This window comes from Leptodactylus fuscus, chromosome 11, assembly GCF_031893055.1.
Source record: "Leptodactylus fuscus isolate aLepFus1 chromosome 11, aLepFus1.hap2, whole genome shotgun sequence".
NCBI classification, from domain to species: domain Eukaryota; kingdom Metazoa; phylum Chordata; class Amphibia; order Anura; family Leptodactylidae; genus Leptodactylus; species Leptodactylus fuscus.
This window is the reverse complement of record NC_134275.1, coordinates 22,658,447-22,673,117: the sequence shown is the minus strand read 5'-3', so window position 1 is coordinate 22,673,117 and position 14,671 is coordinate 22,658,447. Positions and strand designations below refer to the sequence as shown.

General features: G+C 43.2%; 1 protein-coding gene across 1 annotated transcript in view; it reads right to left on the bottom strand.

Annotated features, from left to right (window-relative positions):
* Positions 1–14,671, bottom strand: part of LOC142184478 (rho GTPase-activating protein 20-like) — a 61,267-nt gene that overhangs the window by 33,310 nt on the left and 13,286 nt on the right. Inside the window, exon 2 of the mRNA XM_075259365.1 lies at positions 5,121–5,200. Coding sequence (XP_075115466.1) covers positions 5,121–5,200 — 80 coding nt within the window. The remainder of the gene's footprint in view (positions 1–5,120; positions 5,201–14,671) is intronic.

Here is a 14,671-nt window from a genome sequence, read left to right as displayed (position 1 = left end):
ACTACAGATTGGACTGGCGTACGGCCGATGCTACAGCATTTGGGCACTCCGTCTTGGCATCAGCCTGCCAGGAGGTCCCGCCCTAGGGGAGATAATACTTGCTAAATCCCCAGTTGTGCTGCTGTTGGGCGTAGGGGGAAAGAAAGATTATGAATGATAATCTGTTTTCCCTTAGCCCAAACAGCAGCACAAGGCTCCCTCCCTAAGAGGTGCTATTGTACAGATTTTGTGTATGTGTGTGTAGCTCTTGGCATAGATTGCTCTGTATATCATACTTGTTACTAACACAAGGGAGGAGCAGGTCTTCCAGCCTCTTATAGAGGTCAAAAACTGTTAGGTAATTAAAAATTCCACCTGTCCTAACAGCTCATAGGGGCAGGAATACCCCAGTTGTGCTGCTGTTTGGGCTAAGGGAAAACAGATTATCATTCATAATCTTTCTTTATTACCTGTCCTGCCGGTGGTAGCCATCCACCAGCACATTCATGTACACCACTACTATTGGCAGGAACCGTATCATCTTTAGTGACAAATCCAGGTTCTTTTTGGGATCTGACAACAGTTGGGTCCGAGTATGTTAGCGGCATTTTTTTATAGAAGTAAACTACGGTTTTCATCTGCAATGCGTTTAACCAGTTGGCGCTCAGCATTTCTTCTATTAAAGGGATCCTATCATACAAACTTTTTTTTTTTTTTTTTGTGAGTAACACGTCAGAGTAGCCTTAAGAAAGGCTATTATTCTCCTACCTTTCGTTGTCTTCGTTCCGTAGGAAGTCTGGTTCTTGCCAGTATGAAAATGAGTTCTCTCGCAGCACTGTGTGCGGGTCCCAGTGCTCAAACAGTACTGGGGGTGTCCCCAATGCTGCGAGAGAACTCTCCAGCGCCACCTCCATCTTCTTCAGCAACGTCCTCTTCAGCCTCTTCTTCCGGCGGTGGTTTGTAACTTCTAGGTCTCGGGCCTCAGCATGCCCATAGGCCATGAGAAAATGGCAGCTCGCTTACAATACCGTGCAAGTGGCCATTTTCTCGTGGCCGGTGGGCATGTGCAGTTTGCCCAAGGCCTAGAAGTTACAAGCCACCACCAGAAGAAGACACTGCTGACAAAGAGGGAGGCGGCGCTGGAGAGAGTTCTCTCGCAGCATTAGGGATGCCCCCAGTGCTGTTTGAGCGCTGGAGCCGCCCCCAGTGCTGCAAGAGAACTCATTTGCATACCAACAAGAACCAGGATTCCTATGGAATGGAGGCGCGGAGAAGACAACAAAAGGTAGGAGAAGAATAGCCTTTCTTAAGGCTATTCCGACGTATTACTCACAAAAAAAGGGTTTGTATGATAGGATCCCTTTAAACTGTTATAGTAAAATACAAGCGGTGCTATTCTTGGTATTAGTTTACATAGCAGATACTGGAGATGTACTCACTGTCAGGGTAAGTTCACACTGCAGAATTTTTTTTTTTAATTCTCAATTTTTATTACTTTAATTATTGTATGACGTAACAAGTGACATGCAGGATACAGAACAGAAAGTAATGAAATGAAGGGTTCGCTGCTCAACATCAAACATACAAAAAAAAAAAAATCAGATAGAATTCAAAGGCCTTGGCTGGATGGTTGTCGGAGGGCCAGGAAGAAAAACATCTCCGGGACAACCTGGAAGCCCCCGGCCCAGGAAGCCGGGACGTCTATTGGCCAATATCTAATAGCAACTGTTAAAAACTATATGAGGGAACTGTGTAGAATTTTTATTGAGGAATTTGTTGCTAAAACAAAACAAAAAAAAAAAAAAAAAGTATCCCACTCATTTTAATGGAAGGCAAATTTACCTGAAACTCCTATTGTAGTGAATGGGAGTCGAAAATTTTTCCGCAGCGGATTTTGCATGGCAGTTCCCGTCATAAAATTTGCCGTATGAATTTATTTGTTCCATAAATTATATGTAGTACAGAAACTGATATTGGAGAGGTCTGATATACTGACTTTTACCATAGATTATATAGATATATAACACTGCTTACGTGTAAGGAAACATTCATACGGAGTAACGCCGGGCGTGCATCACAGCCGTACACGCCGGAGTTATGGCAGACTGCTGAACACTTCCCATTCACTTCAATGGGAGCGCTCGTAACAGCGGCGTTTACAAGCGCTCCCATTGAAGTGAATGGGAAGTGTTCGGCAGTCTGCCGTAACGCCGGCGTGTACGGCTGTGATACACGCCCAGCGTTACTCCGTGTGAATGCCCCCTAAAACAGCACAGTTATTAGAATAAATGTCCAGGCAGATATATGGGCGCCATATGCAGTTATACATTTGGCATGCTATCAGTGAGGTTATTAATGGTTCTCTGAGGAATGTTATGCCATGCTGAACGCACTTGGGCACCTCATTCATCAAGAATTGGTTGCTGGCGACTTCCTTTGCAATTGCTGACCAATGACATTCCATTGTGCTCAATGAGAGACAAGTTCGGAGACACTACAGGCCGTGATAGCACATTCAGGTCTTGCTGGTTGCTTCCAGTGGCATCAGCAACATGTGACCTGTTGTCTTGTGGCTGTAACCACTGGCTACATGGCCAAATCAATGTAACACTGAGCTATTAGTGTACCTGAAATGAAGACTAGATGGGTCCAGCTATACAATGTACAATATAATACAGTACTATATAATGTACAGATATTATGCTACCCTTCACCATAATCCCTGAGGTAGAACCAGTGTGACATGCCCATGAGAAGGCTTCTTTGTGGTGTTGCCCTCATGGTGTCCAGATTAATCTCCAGCTATCATTGCTTCCAATAGAAAAGTGGGACTCATGGCTGAAAACGATAGCCCTCTATTCCTGCTTCCATCGCTGTCTTGCTATGCACCATAATAGGCTTTTAGAAAGTTGGCATGAGGTCACTGGTATACCTGTATCTGGATGTCTGGTTACATGTCTGGCCCAACATTGTACAAAAGCCTTCTGATGGGTTGTGTTCACACTATTTGGATGTGACATATAATTTCACTTGCAGTATAGACTCACTAAGCTCCATTCTTCCAATGTAATATTGCATTCCTGTGCAGGTTCACTTTCTAGCACCTCTGTCTGCCATTCTAGTTAGTCATTGTTTTCCCAACCACAAGGACATTTGACCAGTGTTTGATTTTGACCTAGGCCCACATATCAATCTGCCCTTTCAGTTCAAGGACTATGTACCTCTCGGTTTTTAAGAAGTGGTGATAACTGGCATGTCAATGAACATTAAGCATCACACGGTCATCCCACACACATTGCAATTTTGAGGTTTCAAGTCTGTAAAAAAAACCTGCTCTCAAATTGGCTTATATGCCCTTTCCACACAAAGAAGTCACCAACACCTGCTAATCCTTCTATTACATAAGCTTATAGTTTGTCCTTCTAAATCCCGGTTCACATCTGCGTTTGGTAATCCGTATGCATATCCCCCCCGAATGGACTACCGAACGCTTTGGCAAGCAGTGTGTAGTGAAAGCACATGGACCCTATAGACTATAATGAGGTCCGTGTGCTTTCCGCACAGTGTCCATATGGAACATGCGGACAGAAAAGTACTTCACAATCTACGTTTGGTAGTCTATTCGGAGGGGTCCCCACGCGGACTCCCTGAACATATTACCGAACGCAGATGTGAACCAGGCCTCACAGACATAGCTTTACATAGACGAATAAGAACAACAGTTACATATAATAAGAATATAGAATAAGTCAAAACGAAAAGAGTCGGGGACCCGATACTGAACACAAAGACATATGCGTATGCAATAGTAACAGCAATGTTACACACCAGCAACATAAACCATTAAATATATTGTATGGAATGTAGGCAAAGAAGACAAAAATTATATTTAAATAAAACCAAAAAAATAGAAACTACTACATCTGGGGTGACTTGTGATGCGAGAAAGGCCAGAGTCCTGAACTAATAGAGTTGGCCATGTGTATAGATATTTTCAATGTGTATATGGTTTACACTGGAGCAGATATTCTAATACTTTCTCAAATTTTGGACAGTGGAAACTAAAACTACTCCATAACTGACATATATCTGAGATTTTTTATGTCGAAAAATTAGCCTGTGTGGGGGATGATAAATGCTCTGCTATGTATTTGGACACTTTTTCTATCTTTCATGACAAGAGATAGTCATCAATTCCATAACAGGATACCATGTAGACCCACCAGGGGTGCTGGGAGGAGGTCGTCAATCAGCTCTATAGATTTATAATGAATAATGCAAAATAAGTTTAATGTGTGAGAGAGTGAAGGGTGTGGTCTGGGAAGACAGGTAACCAGCCCGGCAGCTAAAGGGTGTTTGGTAAAAACCCACACCAGGGAGGTCAGCTGACTAATCAAGGCCTGATAATAGCCTGTGTGTAGGACTAGGAGTGTGGCACCACACTGACAGAGCGGACCTGTCCAGACCGGACCTCCAAAGCAGATACTGTGCCACCCGTTGCTGTTGCCAAGGTGGGAGACTGGTAGCCAGTCTCCTGTATAGTCAGGGAAAAGTTTCCTTAGGTCTAAGTTAGTTTCTCAGCCGAGAAGGGTTTTGTTTATTCTGTGCCTCTGCAAAGGCAGTGTATGCGTTACATGTGAATAAAGCCTGAACTCGTGTGCAATCCAGTGTCTGTGTCCCTGTTTCCTGCACTGCTACAAGCATCTACCTGAGCGGTTCCCCCCAAGCAAATATTCACTATCACAGTATACATGTTAGTATAAGTGTTAATACATAACACAACAATAACTAATTTTATATGTACTAAATAATTATATTTTAGATCGATGTGGGAAAATCAGAAGCGGCACCGCATAGCATTTTCTCCCGCAGCGATTTTCAAACAAAGTCTGCAGAGGTTTCCTTTGCTGACTTTGTGTTTCAATTAAACCTATGGAAACGACAGCAGTTTCTCTCTAGGTATAACGGACATGCTGCGATTTTCAAAACTGTAACAGTTTTGGAAATTGTGGTGTGTCTGCAGCGCATATTTTTTTTGTTTCGCTGGAATCCTATCCACCTTGCAGTGACTGTAAAACGCTGCGTTTTTTTTTCTGCCACGTGGAGCCCCGGCCTAAGAAGGTTTATAATAAATTCTGTACCTGGGATGAGGCTTGGTTCTCCCCAAGGCCCTGGTTATGGCAGAAGAGGAGCGTCGTCTTTGCACAGAGGCCCTCATTTTCTGTGAAAAAAAAAGAAAAAAGGTTAATACATTTAAGCTATAGATAAAACTATGACTAGAGATTAAATGAAGGAAAAAAAAAGTTCAAAGCAGCCCAGTTTATACAAAAGACCAGGGGCGTAACTACCGGGGAAGCAGCGGAGGCCGCTGCCACAGGGCCCGGGACATCAGGGGCCTGGCGACAGCCGCTACCGCTGCGTTTTTTTCTTTTAATAGGCCGTTTTTTTTAACGGGCCCTATATACTTACCGATCCTGGCAGGGGCTGGGATCGGTAAGTGACGGCATGGTTGGTCGAGGTCTTCAATGTTTGGGGGGGGAAGGGTGGGGGGGGCCCCCATGTCAAAAGTTCGCCACGTGGCTCAGCCATTCCTAGTTACGCCACTGCAAGGGATCGTACTAACCCCAGTGTCTGGTTACAAACCTTCCAGTAATAATGGAAGAAAGAGTATTAACTGACATTCTGTGCAGTTTTATTTCTTATATGAGAAATTTTACAGTTTAATAATATGAAATAAAGTTATCTGTTTTTGGATTTTGTTTCGTTCAGACGTTATACACATAGGCATCTAGTGGTATCTACGTGCACCAACTATAATCAGGAGCGTGGAGTACTACATTGGTGAGCCAATAATGACTTTTCAACTTACAAATCCTTTCTGCAGAGAACCATTTACAATTAGGTAACAACGGTCTTAAAAGTCAAGAGGGTTTTTTTTGTGGCCACTTACACAGTACGCTCGTGCAAGCGGCCACAAGAAAATGGCCGCAGACATGCCCAGTTGGTTTGGCCCGAAGCCCGATGGCAGAGCCAACTGCAAATGCCTGGGATTTTGAAGACGTGTCAGAGAGGCGTTGCACAAGAAGACAGAGGAGTCGCTGAAGATTTTTCAAAGAGGATTGGGGACACCCCCAGTGCTGTTTGAGCGCTGCAAAATGCCCCCAATGCTGCAAGGAAAATCATTAGCACACCGCAGAAAATCGGGAATATCACCGGAATGACAGCATGGAGAAGTATTCTAAAGGTCGGAGAAGAATAGACTTTCTTAAGGCTATTCCTACAGGTTAGTCTTAAAAAATGGGATTCTAATGATAGAATCCCTTTAATAGGATAGCGCCCTGTGTGCTCAAATTGTAAATTGCATAGAACTTTTGTATTACTTCTCCATAAGTTACTATCTAGGCCTTTACAAACCGTTTCATACAAGGTTAGACTGTCTCTCTCAGTTTGCTAGACAGCTATAAATCCTACAAAAGCTAGTGATCAGAATCTTTTCGGCAGTCAGGGTTTTCCAGCTCGAGTCTCACATCTTGCAGGAGATGCATTCTCTTTAACATTTACGACTTCATATGAAGTCATTCCAAACTGGGAGTTGTTCCCTCCAGTGAGGCCATATTGGGTAACGGACGTTGGCTTTGACTGGGCTTCAACTTCAAACCTGTCACTTGGACAACTTCATCAACAACTCTGTTTCTGTGTTTTGTATCCAGGGCAACAGCTTGGAGTTTACCCACTTGTCTCTGCTTGGCCTGCTGTAACTGTGCATTATCCATCAGTGAACTGCCAGCTCTAGATCTGTATTTCTTGGCATGAAAATTTCTAATATTGTTCATTTCAAACCCATTTATGGATTAAAGCAACATCCCGTTGCCTTGTATTTACACTGTACTTGGAAATTCTTCCGTAAAAGAAATACTCTACTGTTATGCGATACCCTCAATTAACGCAAAATATAAAGCAAATACCGGCATATTCAGCATTTATTATATCACATGAAATATATAGTATGCACCATATATTTTTTCCAGCAACATAAGTAAATACATGGTGGCCATGACTAAATGAATACACAGTCAACTAGTATGAATACACAAATACACACAAGGAGGCTCCAGTCATATCTATAGGACACATCAACAGTCTATGTTTGGATAGAAAAATTAATCTAAATTTATAGTATGACATACTTTTAAGAATAGGTGAGCAGAATGTATGCTGAAGGGTGTACTTGTGGCGTATGGTTGCAATGTTTACAGTGCATATTGTGTAGACAAGTCAAATGTTTTAGAATGGTTCAATGGTAACATAGGGCATATCGTTATATATGTCAGGAGCCATACACTGGGCGTTTACATGAGGAATTTTCCCTAAGATATACAGTGAAGAAAATAAGTATTTGATCCCTTGCTGATTTTGTAAGTTTCCCCAATGACAAAGACATGAACAGTCTATAACAGTGATGGCGAACCTTTTAGAGACCGAGTGCCCAAACTGCAACCCAAAACCCACAAAATTTTTGCGGAGTGCCAACACGACAATATAGACTTAATACTATGCGGATCCACAATTGCGGACAGTTACTGACCAAAAATTACAGTCATGTGGGGCTTTACAGAGCTTTCAATAATACAAACAACGTTGTACTGAAATGTAAAGGTCTCGGCATTTGGTACTTTGAACAATTAATTTTCACTATTTACATCGCACAGGATCTGTTTTATAGTTACCGTGTAATATTCTTACATCCTGTACTAATATCACGTCTGCTATAAAACAGATACTGTGTGATATAAATAGTGAGGGGACCCCAGACAGTATTATATGCTCTGCAGTGGGCCCACCACACAATATTATATTCTCCACAGTACCACAGTAGCCCCCCAGTGTTATATGCTCCGCAGTAGGTGTCCCCCCCCCCACAGGATTATATGCTCCACAGTGGCATCCACACACAGTATTGTGTGCTTAGAAATAGGCCCCCCCCAGTATTATATGCTCTTTAGTACACCCCCCAGTATTATAAGCCACCCCAGTATTATAAGCCCCCCCAGTATTATACACTCCCCCCAGTATTATAAGCCCCCTCAGTATTATACACTCCCCCCAGTATTATACACTCCCCCCAGTATTATACACTCCCCCAGTATTATACACCCCACCCAGTATTATAAGCCCCCCCAGTATTATACACTCCCCCCAGTATCATACACCCCACCAAGTATTATAAGCGCTCCCCCCAACATCATATACACAGTGAGCCACTCTCATACTCACCCCTGAAGAGCCGCCGGCATCCACCTTCTTGTCACTGGCGGCGCTGATGACGTCATCGCGCCCGCGTCGGGGCAGAGATCAAACTCTGCAGCCAGTGTAGGCCGTGGTCGCGCGATCCGCGGCCTACCCTGACAGCTTTCAGCTGTATGTGCATTTGCACATACAACTGAAGGCAGTGATCGCTCATCATCGGGGAATCCTGTACCGTATTCCCTGTTGGTGAGCGATCCGGGCGACTGCACGCGTGCCAGCATGGAGGGCTCTGCGTGCCCTCTCTGGCACGCGTGCCATAGGTTCGCCATCACTGGTCTATAATTTTAAGGGTAGGTTAATTTTAACAGTGAGAGATAGAATTTCAAAAATAAGGGGCCACACGGAGGCTCAGTGGTTAGCACTGCAGCCTTGCAGCGCTGGAGTCCTGGTATTCAAATCCTGCCAAGGGCATAAAACTATCTGCAAGGAGTTTGTATGTTCTCCCCGTGTTTGCATGGATTTCCATCCCATATTCCAAAGACATACGGCTAGTGAAAAATGTACATTGTGAGTTCTATGTGGAGCTCACAATCTACATAAAAAGAAAAAAAAAAAAACAACATTGACCCATAAAAAACAAAAACAATAAACCAAAAAAACAAGCAAAGCTCAGTGCTTATGTAAATGTATAAGTTTAAAGTACAAATATTTATACAACCTGATTGTTATTTGGTTTCAGCAAGAAATTTGTAGCGTACTTTTGTTTCACTTAAAGGGGTTGTCCCATCTCAAGCATCCCATCTACAATGGTAGCTTATGTAAATTGAAGACTTTTCCTGAATATATTGCTTTAGAAAGTCTGCTTTGTTTGCCTGCTATGTGATCTTATTCCTCCCATTGTTTACACAGAATTGCTATAACCACAGACCTATAGGACAAGTGATGTCACTCAGAACAATCCTAATTGTAGTTTGCGGATAAAGCCTAGTCTGTTATCTCTCTATGTAAACACACAGATAACACTGAGTCCATTCTGTACATGCATCTGTATATTATTTGATCTGTATATAAAAGTGTTGTGAGACTTCTCAAGTCCATTCAGCAAGAGGGAGGAGAAATACAGGAAGTGAGATGAAAAGACTTCAGCTAGATTGCTGAAACACCGAGAGAGGAACTAGAGATGAGCGAATACTATTCGAAACGGCAGTTTCGACTAGCACGCTCCCTTAGGAATGAATGGGAGCGGCCGGCACACAGGGTGTTAAGCGGCCGGACGCCAGTGCCGGCTGCGTCCATTCATTCCTATGGCAGCGCGCTATTCAAAACTGCTGTTTCAAATAGTATTCGCTCATCTCTAAGGAAGACCCCTTTAACTTTTCAGGATAGGATATTATGTGTTTGTAAATAAGGATTAAGACTAGTTCATTAAATGACTTGTATTCTGCAGTTTTAGCAGTTTTCCCATTATATACAACAGATGAAATTTGCAGTTGTCCTTTAGCTAGTGGATGGAGACTCGCTGCCGTACACTGATCACAGTAAGTAGAAGAGTATTCTGTTCTATAACAGTCCCTTTATCTCACTTAGAAACAATCCCAAGAACCTGCAGGACATATATAGAGATTACAGACCCGTACTTACGTGAAGAAACTGTTTTGGATGTCATAGAAAGCTTTAGAGACTAAAAGCTATCCTTCTTGTCCTCTCACTCTCTCTTCCTCTTCTCCCAAGGCTTCTATAGAGAAGAGTCATATATCTTAAGAGTTGTGTGTTTCACAGTGAAACTCAGTACCTAAGAACCTCTGAAGCCTCTTCAGCTCACCTAGATCCTTTATAGAATGTGGAGCCCAAAACTGATTCATATATTTCAGATAAGATCTTATGAGAGATAATAATACTTTCAAAAGGAGATGTTGCTTGATAGTCAGGAGTGCTGCTCAGCTGACTGTTAAAGGGATCCTATCATTCAAACATAACTAACTAACACGTCAGAATAGCCTTAAGAAAGGCAATTCTTCTCCTCCCTTTCAATGACTTCTCTGAGCCGCCGTTCACTTGAAATCCCGGTTTTTGTTGGTATGCAAATGAGTTCTCTCGCAGCACTGGGGGCATTCCCAATGCTGCAAGAGAACTCTCCAGCGACGCCTTCATCTTCTTAAGGAACATCCTATTCACACGTCTTCTTCTGGCGCAGGTAGTCAAACTTGTAGGCCTCGGGCCTAGGGCAGAGTCGAATGAACGTGCCCACAAGAAAAAGGCCGCTTACTTACTGTGCAAGTGGCCATTTTTCTTGTGGCCACGGGCATACGCAGTCGGCTCTGCCCGAGGCCTACAAGTTTGACTGCTTGCGCCGGAAGAAGAAGCGTGAAGAGGACGTTCCTGAAGAAGATGGAGGCGTCGCTGGAGAGTTCTCTCACAGCATTGCGGACTCCCCCAGTGCAGTTTGAGCGCTGGGGCCCGCCCCCAGTGCTGCGAGAGAACACATTTGCATACCGACAAAAACCAGAATTTCAAGTGAACGGCGGCACGGACAAGACATCGAAAGGTAGGAGAAGAATAGCCTTTCTTAAGGCTATTCCGACGTGTTAGTGAGAAAAAAATGTGTTTCAATGATAGGATCCCTTTAAGCAGAATACCCAAGTACTTCTCTATTTCTGTGAATGTGGTCTTTTTCACACCATACTAACTCTTCTACCATACGACTAAGTATGGTAAACCTAAATACTGACCCTGAAATGCAAGTCTATTTTAAAAATATGCATATCTATTCTCCAGGATGTAATTAGGAGTGCAGTGCCTCTGTATGCTGCCCATATTTTTTACCCAGAATCCCTAGCGGAGAAGGAATGACTTGTACGTCTCTGTACACCTATGTAGGCACACACTCTCCCTAATTTATTTTAAAAGTGAATGTAAGGGTAAAGAACATCTTTATTGACTGTGAATAACATGCTGACTGTCAAGTTTAAGGAATGGTTTATTTGTTCTCTCCAGTAGAGAAGATTCAAGTATGTTCTACATCATTTACAGCTGGTATTCAAACCCCTATAAAACAAGGTAATATGCCGCACACCGACTATCTGAATTTCTACATATGTTGTCTGTGTATTTTTTTGGCAGTTAATATGACGTAAAACAAGGATTCCATTGGTGACCTTTGAGACGGTCACTTTGACATCTTAATGCAACTCTAAAAAATGAAAACATAAGAAAGAAAACAAGGAGAAATAGCTCAATGTATTTCCCACAGTAAATCACCAGTAGTATGCAGTTGCATGTAAAACCTTAAAGCTGTGACGAAAATGGCTCAGCTTTTTGTACTTTGGTCCTTGTGACCTTCTCTTGCTCTATGACTGGTGATCAGCTACGGGAAGTAGACTCTGACCTGCCGATAAAGCAGATATCTAACATAGGATGTCTCACCAAGTCTCTGTTACATCCTTAATATTTTGTCCATAATGATGGAAAAAGCGAATCATCAAGATTAGCAAAAAAATGTACAGGAGAGGGAAACTCCCTTCCTATTGGCAGAGCAATTTAGAAAATAACAGGGCAAAACAAAAATATAATAATAATAATAATAATAATAAATTAATAAATCTAGATTTCCTAAATATGTCACCCTATTACATTTTATTATACCATTCATGGGTGCATGACATGATAAACTGGAATTAGAGGCAGTCTGGATTCATTTACTTAAGATTTTTCTAGATTTGTCTTCGCTAAAATCTTCATGTACACAGAGCACTAATAAATTGCGTATAGACTTCTATGGGGCCACAGTCTCTTTGCCTCCGGTTTCATTGGAGTCTTTGTTATGGTCCATATGGGTAATATTTTGGCATGTTCCATCAGAGGACATGCAATGAGAATAATCACTGCTTCCAAGTGAGAATATCCATTCAATATGACAATGTACAGAATACGGTGGACACAGAATGACTGTAGCTCCTTAGACACAGCCTTTACTTAGTGATAGATGGGGTACATGAAGACTTTTGTAGCAAAGCTTCTACAGCTGTAGTCGAAAGGAATCCTTGCGAGTTGAATGCAATGCAATGAATGCTCCTATGGATTGCAGCTGTCACTTTATTCAATTGGAAATTAGATAAAGCTTTCATGTGGTCTGAGCACAACCTAGATCATACAAATTAATAGCTGGTTTGTGTAGAAATAAAGACCAATGCAATATGTTCACTTTCCTCAAATAGCCCTGAATGACTATTCATACACAGTAGGAATTTCTTGTTTTCTAAACCACAAAGAAATGAACTTTGAAAGGGTTGTCCAGCAAAATAGAATTGTAATTCAAGCTGCTTAGTAGGGTATATAACAAGGGGCATACGCCCTCTCACCTACGCCTTGGGGGTCTATTTTTCACATAAGGGAAATGACTGTCAATGCAGTGATCCTCCTCAGACCGTGATCGGATGAGCAGACATGTTCAGGCTTTTCAAAATGACACCAAGAAGTACAAACTAACAGGGAACGGAACAGCCGAGGATGCACCAATGAAATAACATTCAAGGAGACTGCGCAGAGCTTTCCCCTTAGGCTCTCTAATAACTACCCAACAACACTGCTTCCCAAACTATGGGTCACAACCATCAGTGGTAAATAGGCAGGAGAGTCTCATGGAATAAACCGGGGCACCTATATATATATATATATATATATATATATTTTTTTTTTTTTTTTTTTTTTTTAAATCGCCCACTACTTATTGTATTATTGCAATAGATTGCGGTTGATAATTTACTCACCTGTTCACACTCGTGACCTGGTCGGTCTCCACTGCCACCTCAGGGTGCACCTACATCATGACTCTGAAGAACAGCGTCTTGGCATTTTTCAGTGTCTGGTACAGCAGGTTCTGAAGGTGACAGCAGAACTGGCCCAAACAGGAACGTGGACAGGTGAGTAAATTATTGGTCACTACATATTGCAATAATACAGTACATAACGGCCTAACATATTATATATAAATAAATATATAAATAAAAGTGGGGAAAAAAAAAACAGTCATATACTGTCTGGGGGCCACTGAGGAGCACTGTACTGTCTGGGGGCCACTGAGGAGCACTGTACTGTCTGGGGGCCACTGTGGAGCACTGTACTGTCTGGGGGCCACTGTGGAGCACTGTACTGTCTGGGGGCCACTGTGGAGCACTGTACTGTCTGGGGGCCACTGTGGAGCACTGTACTGTCTGGGGGCCACTGTGGAGCACTGTACTGTCTGGGGGCCACTGTGGAGCACTGTACTGTCTGGGGGCCACTGTGGAGCACTGTACTGTCTGGGGGCCACTGTGGAGCATTGTACTGTCTGGGGGCCACTGTGGAGCATTGTACTGTCTGGGGGCCACTGTGGAGCATTGTACTGTCTGGGGGCCACTGTGGAGCATTGTACTGTCTGGGGGCCACTGTGGAGCATTGTACTGTCTGGGGGCCACTGTGGAGCATTGTACTGTCTGGGGGCCACTGTGGAGCATTATACTGTCTGGGGGCCACTGTGGAGCATTATACTGTCTGGGGGCCACTGAGGAGCATTGTACTGTCTGGGGTCCACTGTGGAGCATTGTACTGTCTGGGGGCCACTGTGGAGCACTGTACTGTCTGGGGGCCACTGTGGAGCATTGTACTGTCTGGGGGCCACTGTGGAGCATTGTACTGTCTGGGGGCCACTGTGGAGCATTATAATGTCTGGGGGGCCACTGTGGAACATTATACTATGTGGGGGTCACTGAGGAGCATTGTACTGTCTGGGGGTCACTGAGGAGCATTGTACTGTGTGGGGGCCACTGTGGAGCATTATACTGTGTGGGCCACTGTGTAGCATTATACTGTGTACGGGCCACTGTGGAGCATTATACTGTGTGGGGGCCACTGTGGAGCATTATACTGTGAAGGCTGCTCTGGAACATTAGACCATGCTGTGGAGCATTTTATACTGCGAGAGGAGAACAAGGGAATAATAATTAAAAATATATATATTTATATAGCACCAACATATTCCGCAGCACTGTACAATTTACATTATATACTGTGTAGGGGCCACACAACAGATAACTGTAATATACATTGGATGGGGGGGGCACAACTTTGCTGTAATGAGACCCTAAAATTTCTGATCGAATAGAATAAAGGGCTAAAAGACAGGGTAAAAGGGGGGTTACAACAGAATAATAGATAGAATACATGCTAGGGACATTTATTTTTCAAATGCAGCCAAATACAGTAGTGGGAATCCCCGGGCAAAATTCTCGTTGACAAGTAGGTCCCGCTTCAGAAAATTTGGGAACCACTGCTCTATATAAAGCTACCTACACATATTAGTTATGTCATACCTCCCAACCGTCCCGATTTCCGCGGGACATTCACGATTTCGGTGACGTGTCCCGCGGTCCCGGTTGGAGGGAGGTATGTACCGATTTCAACTCAGATC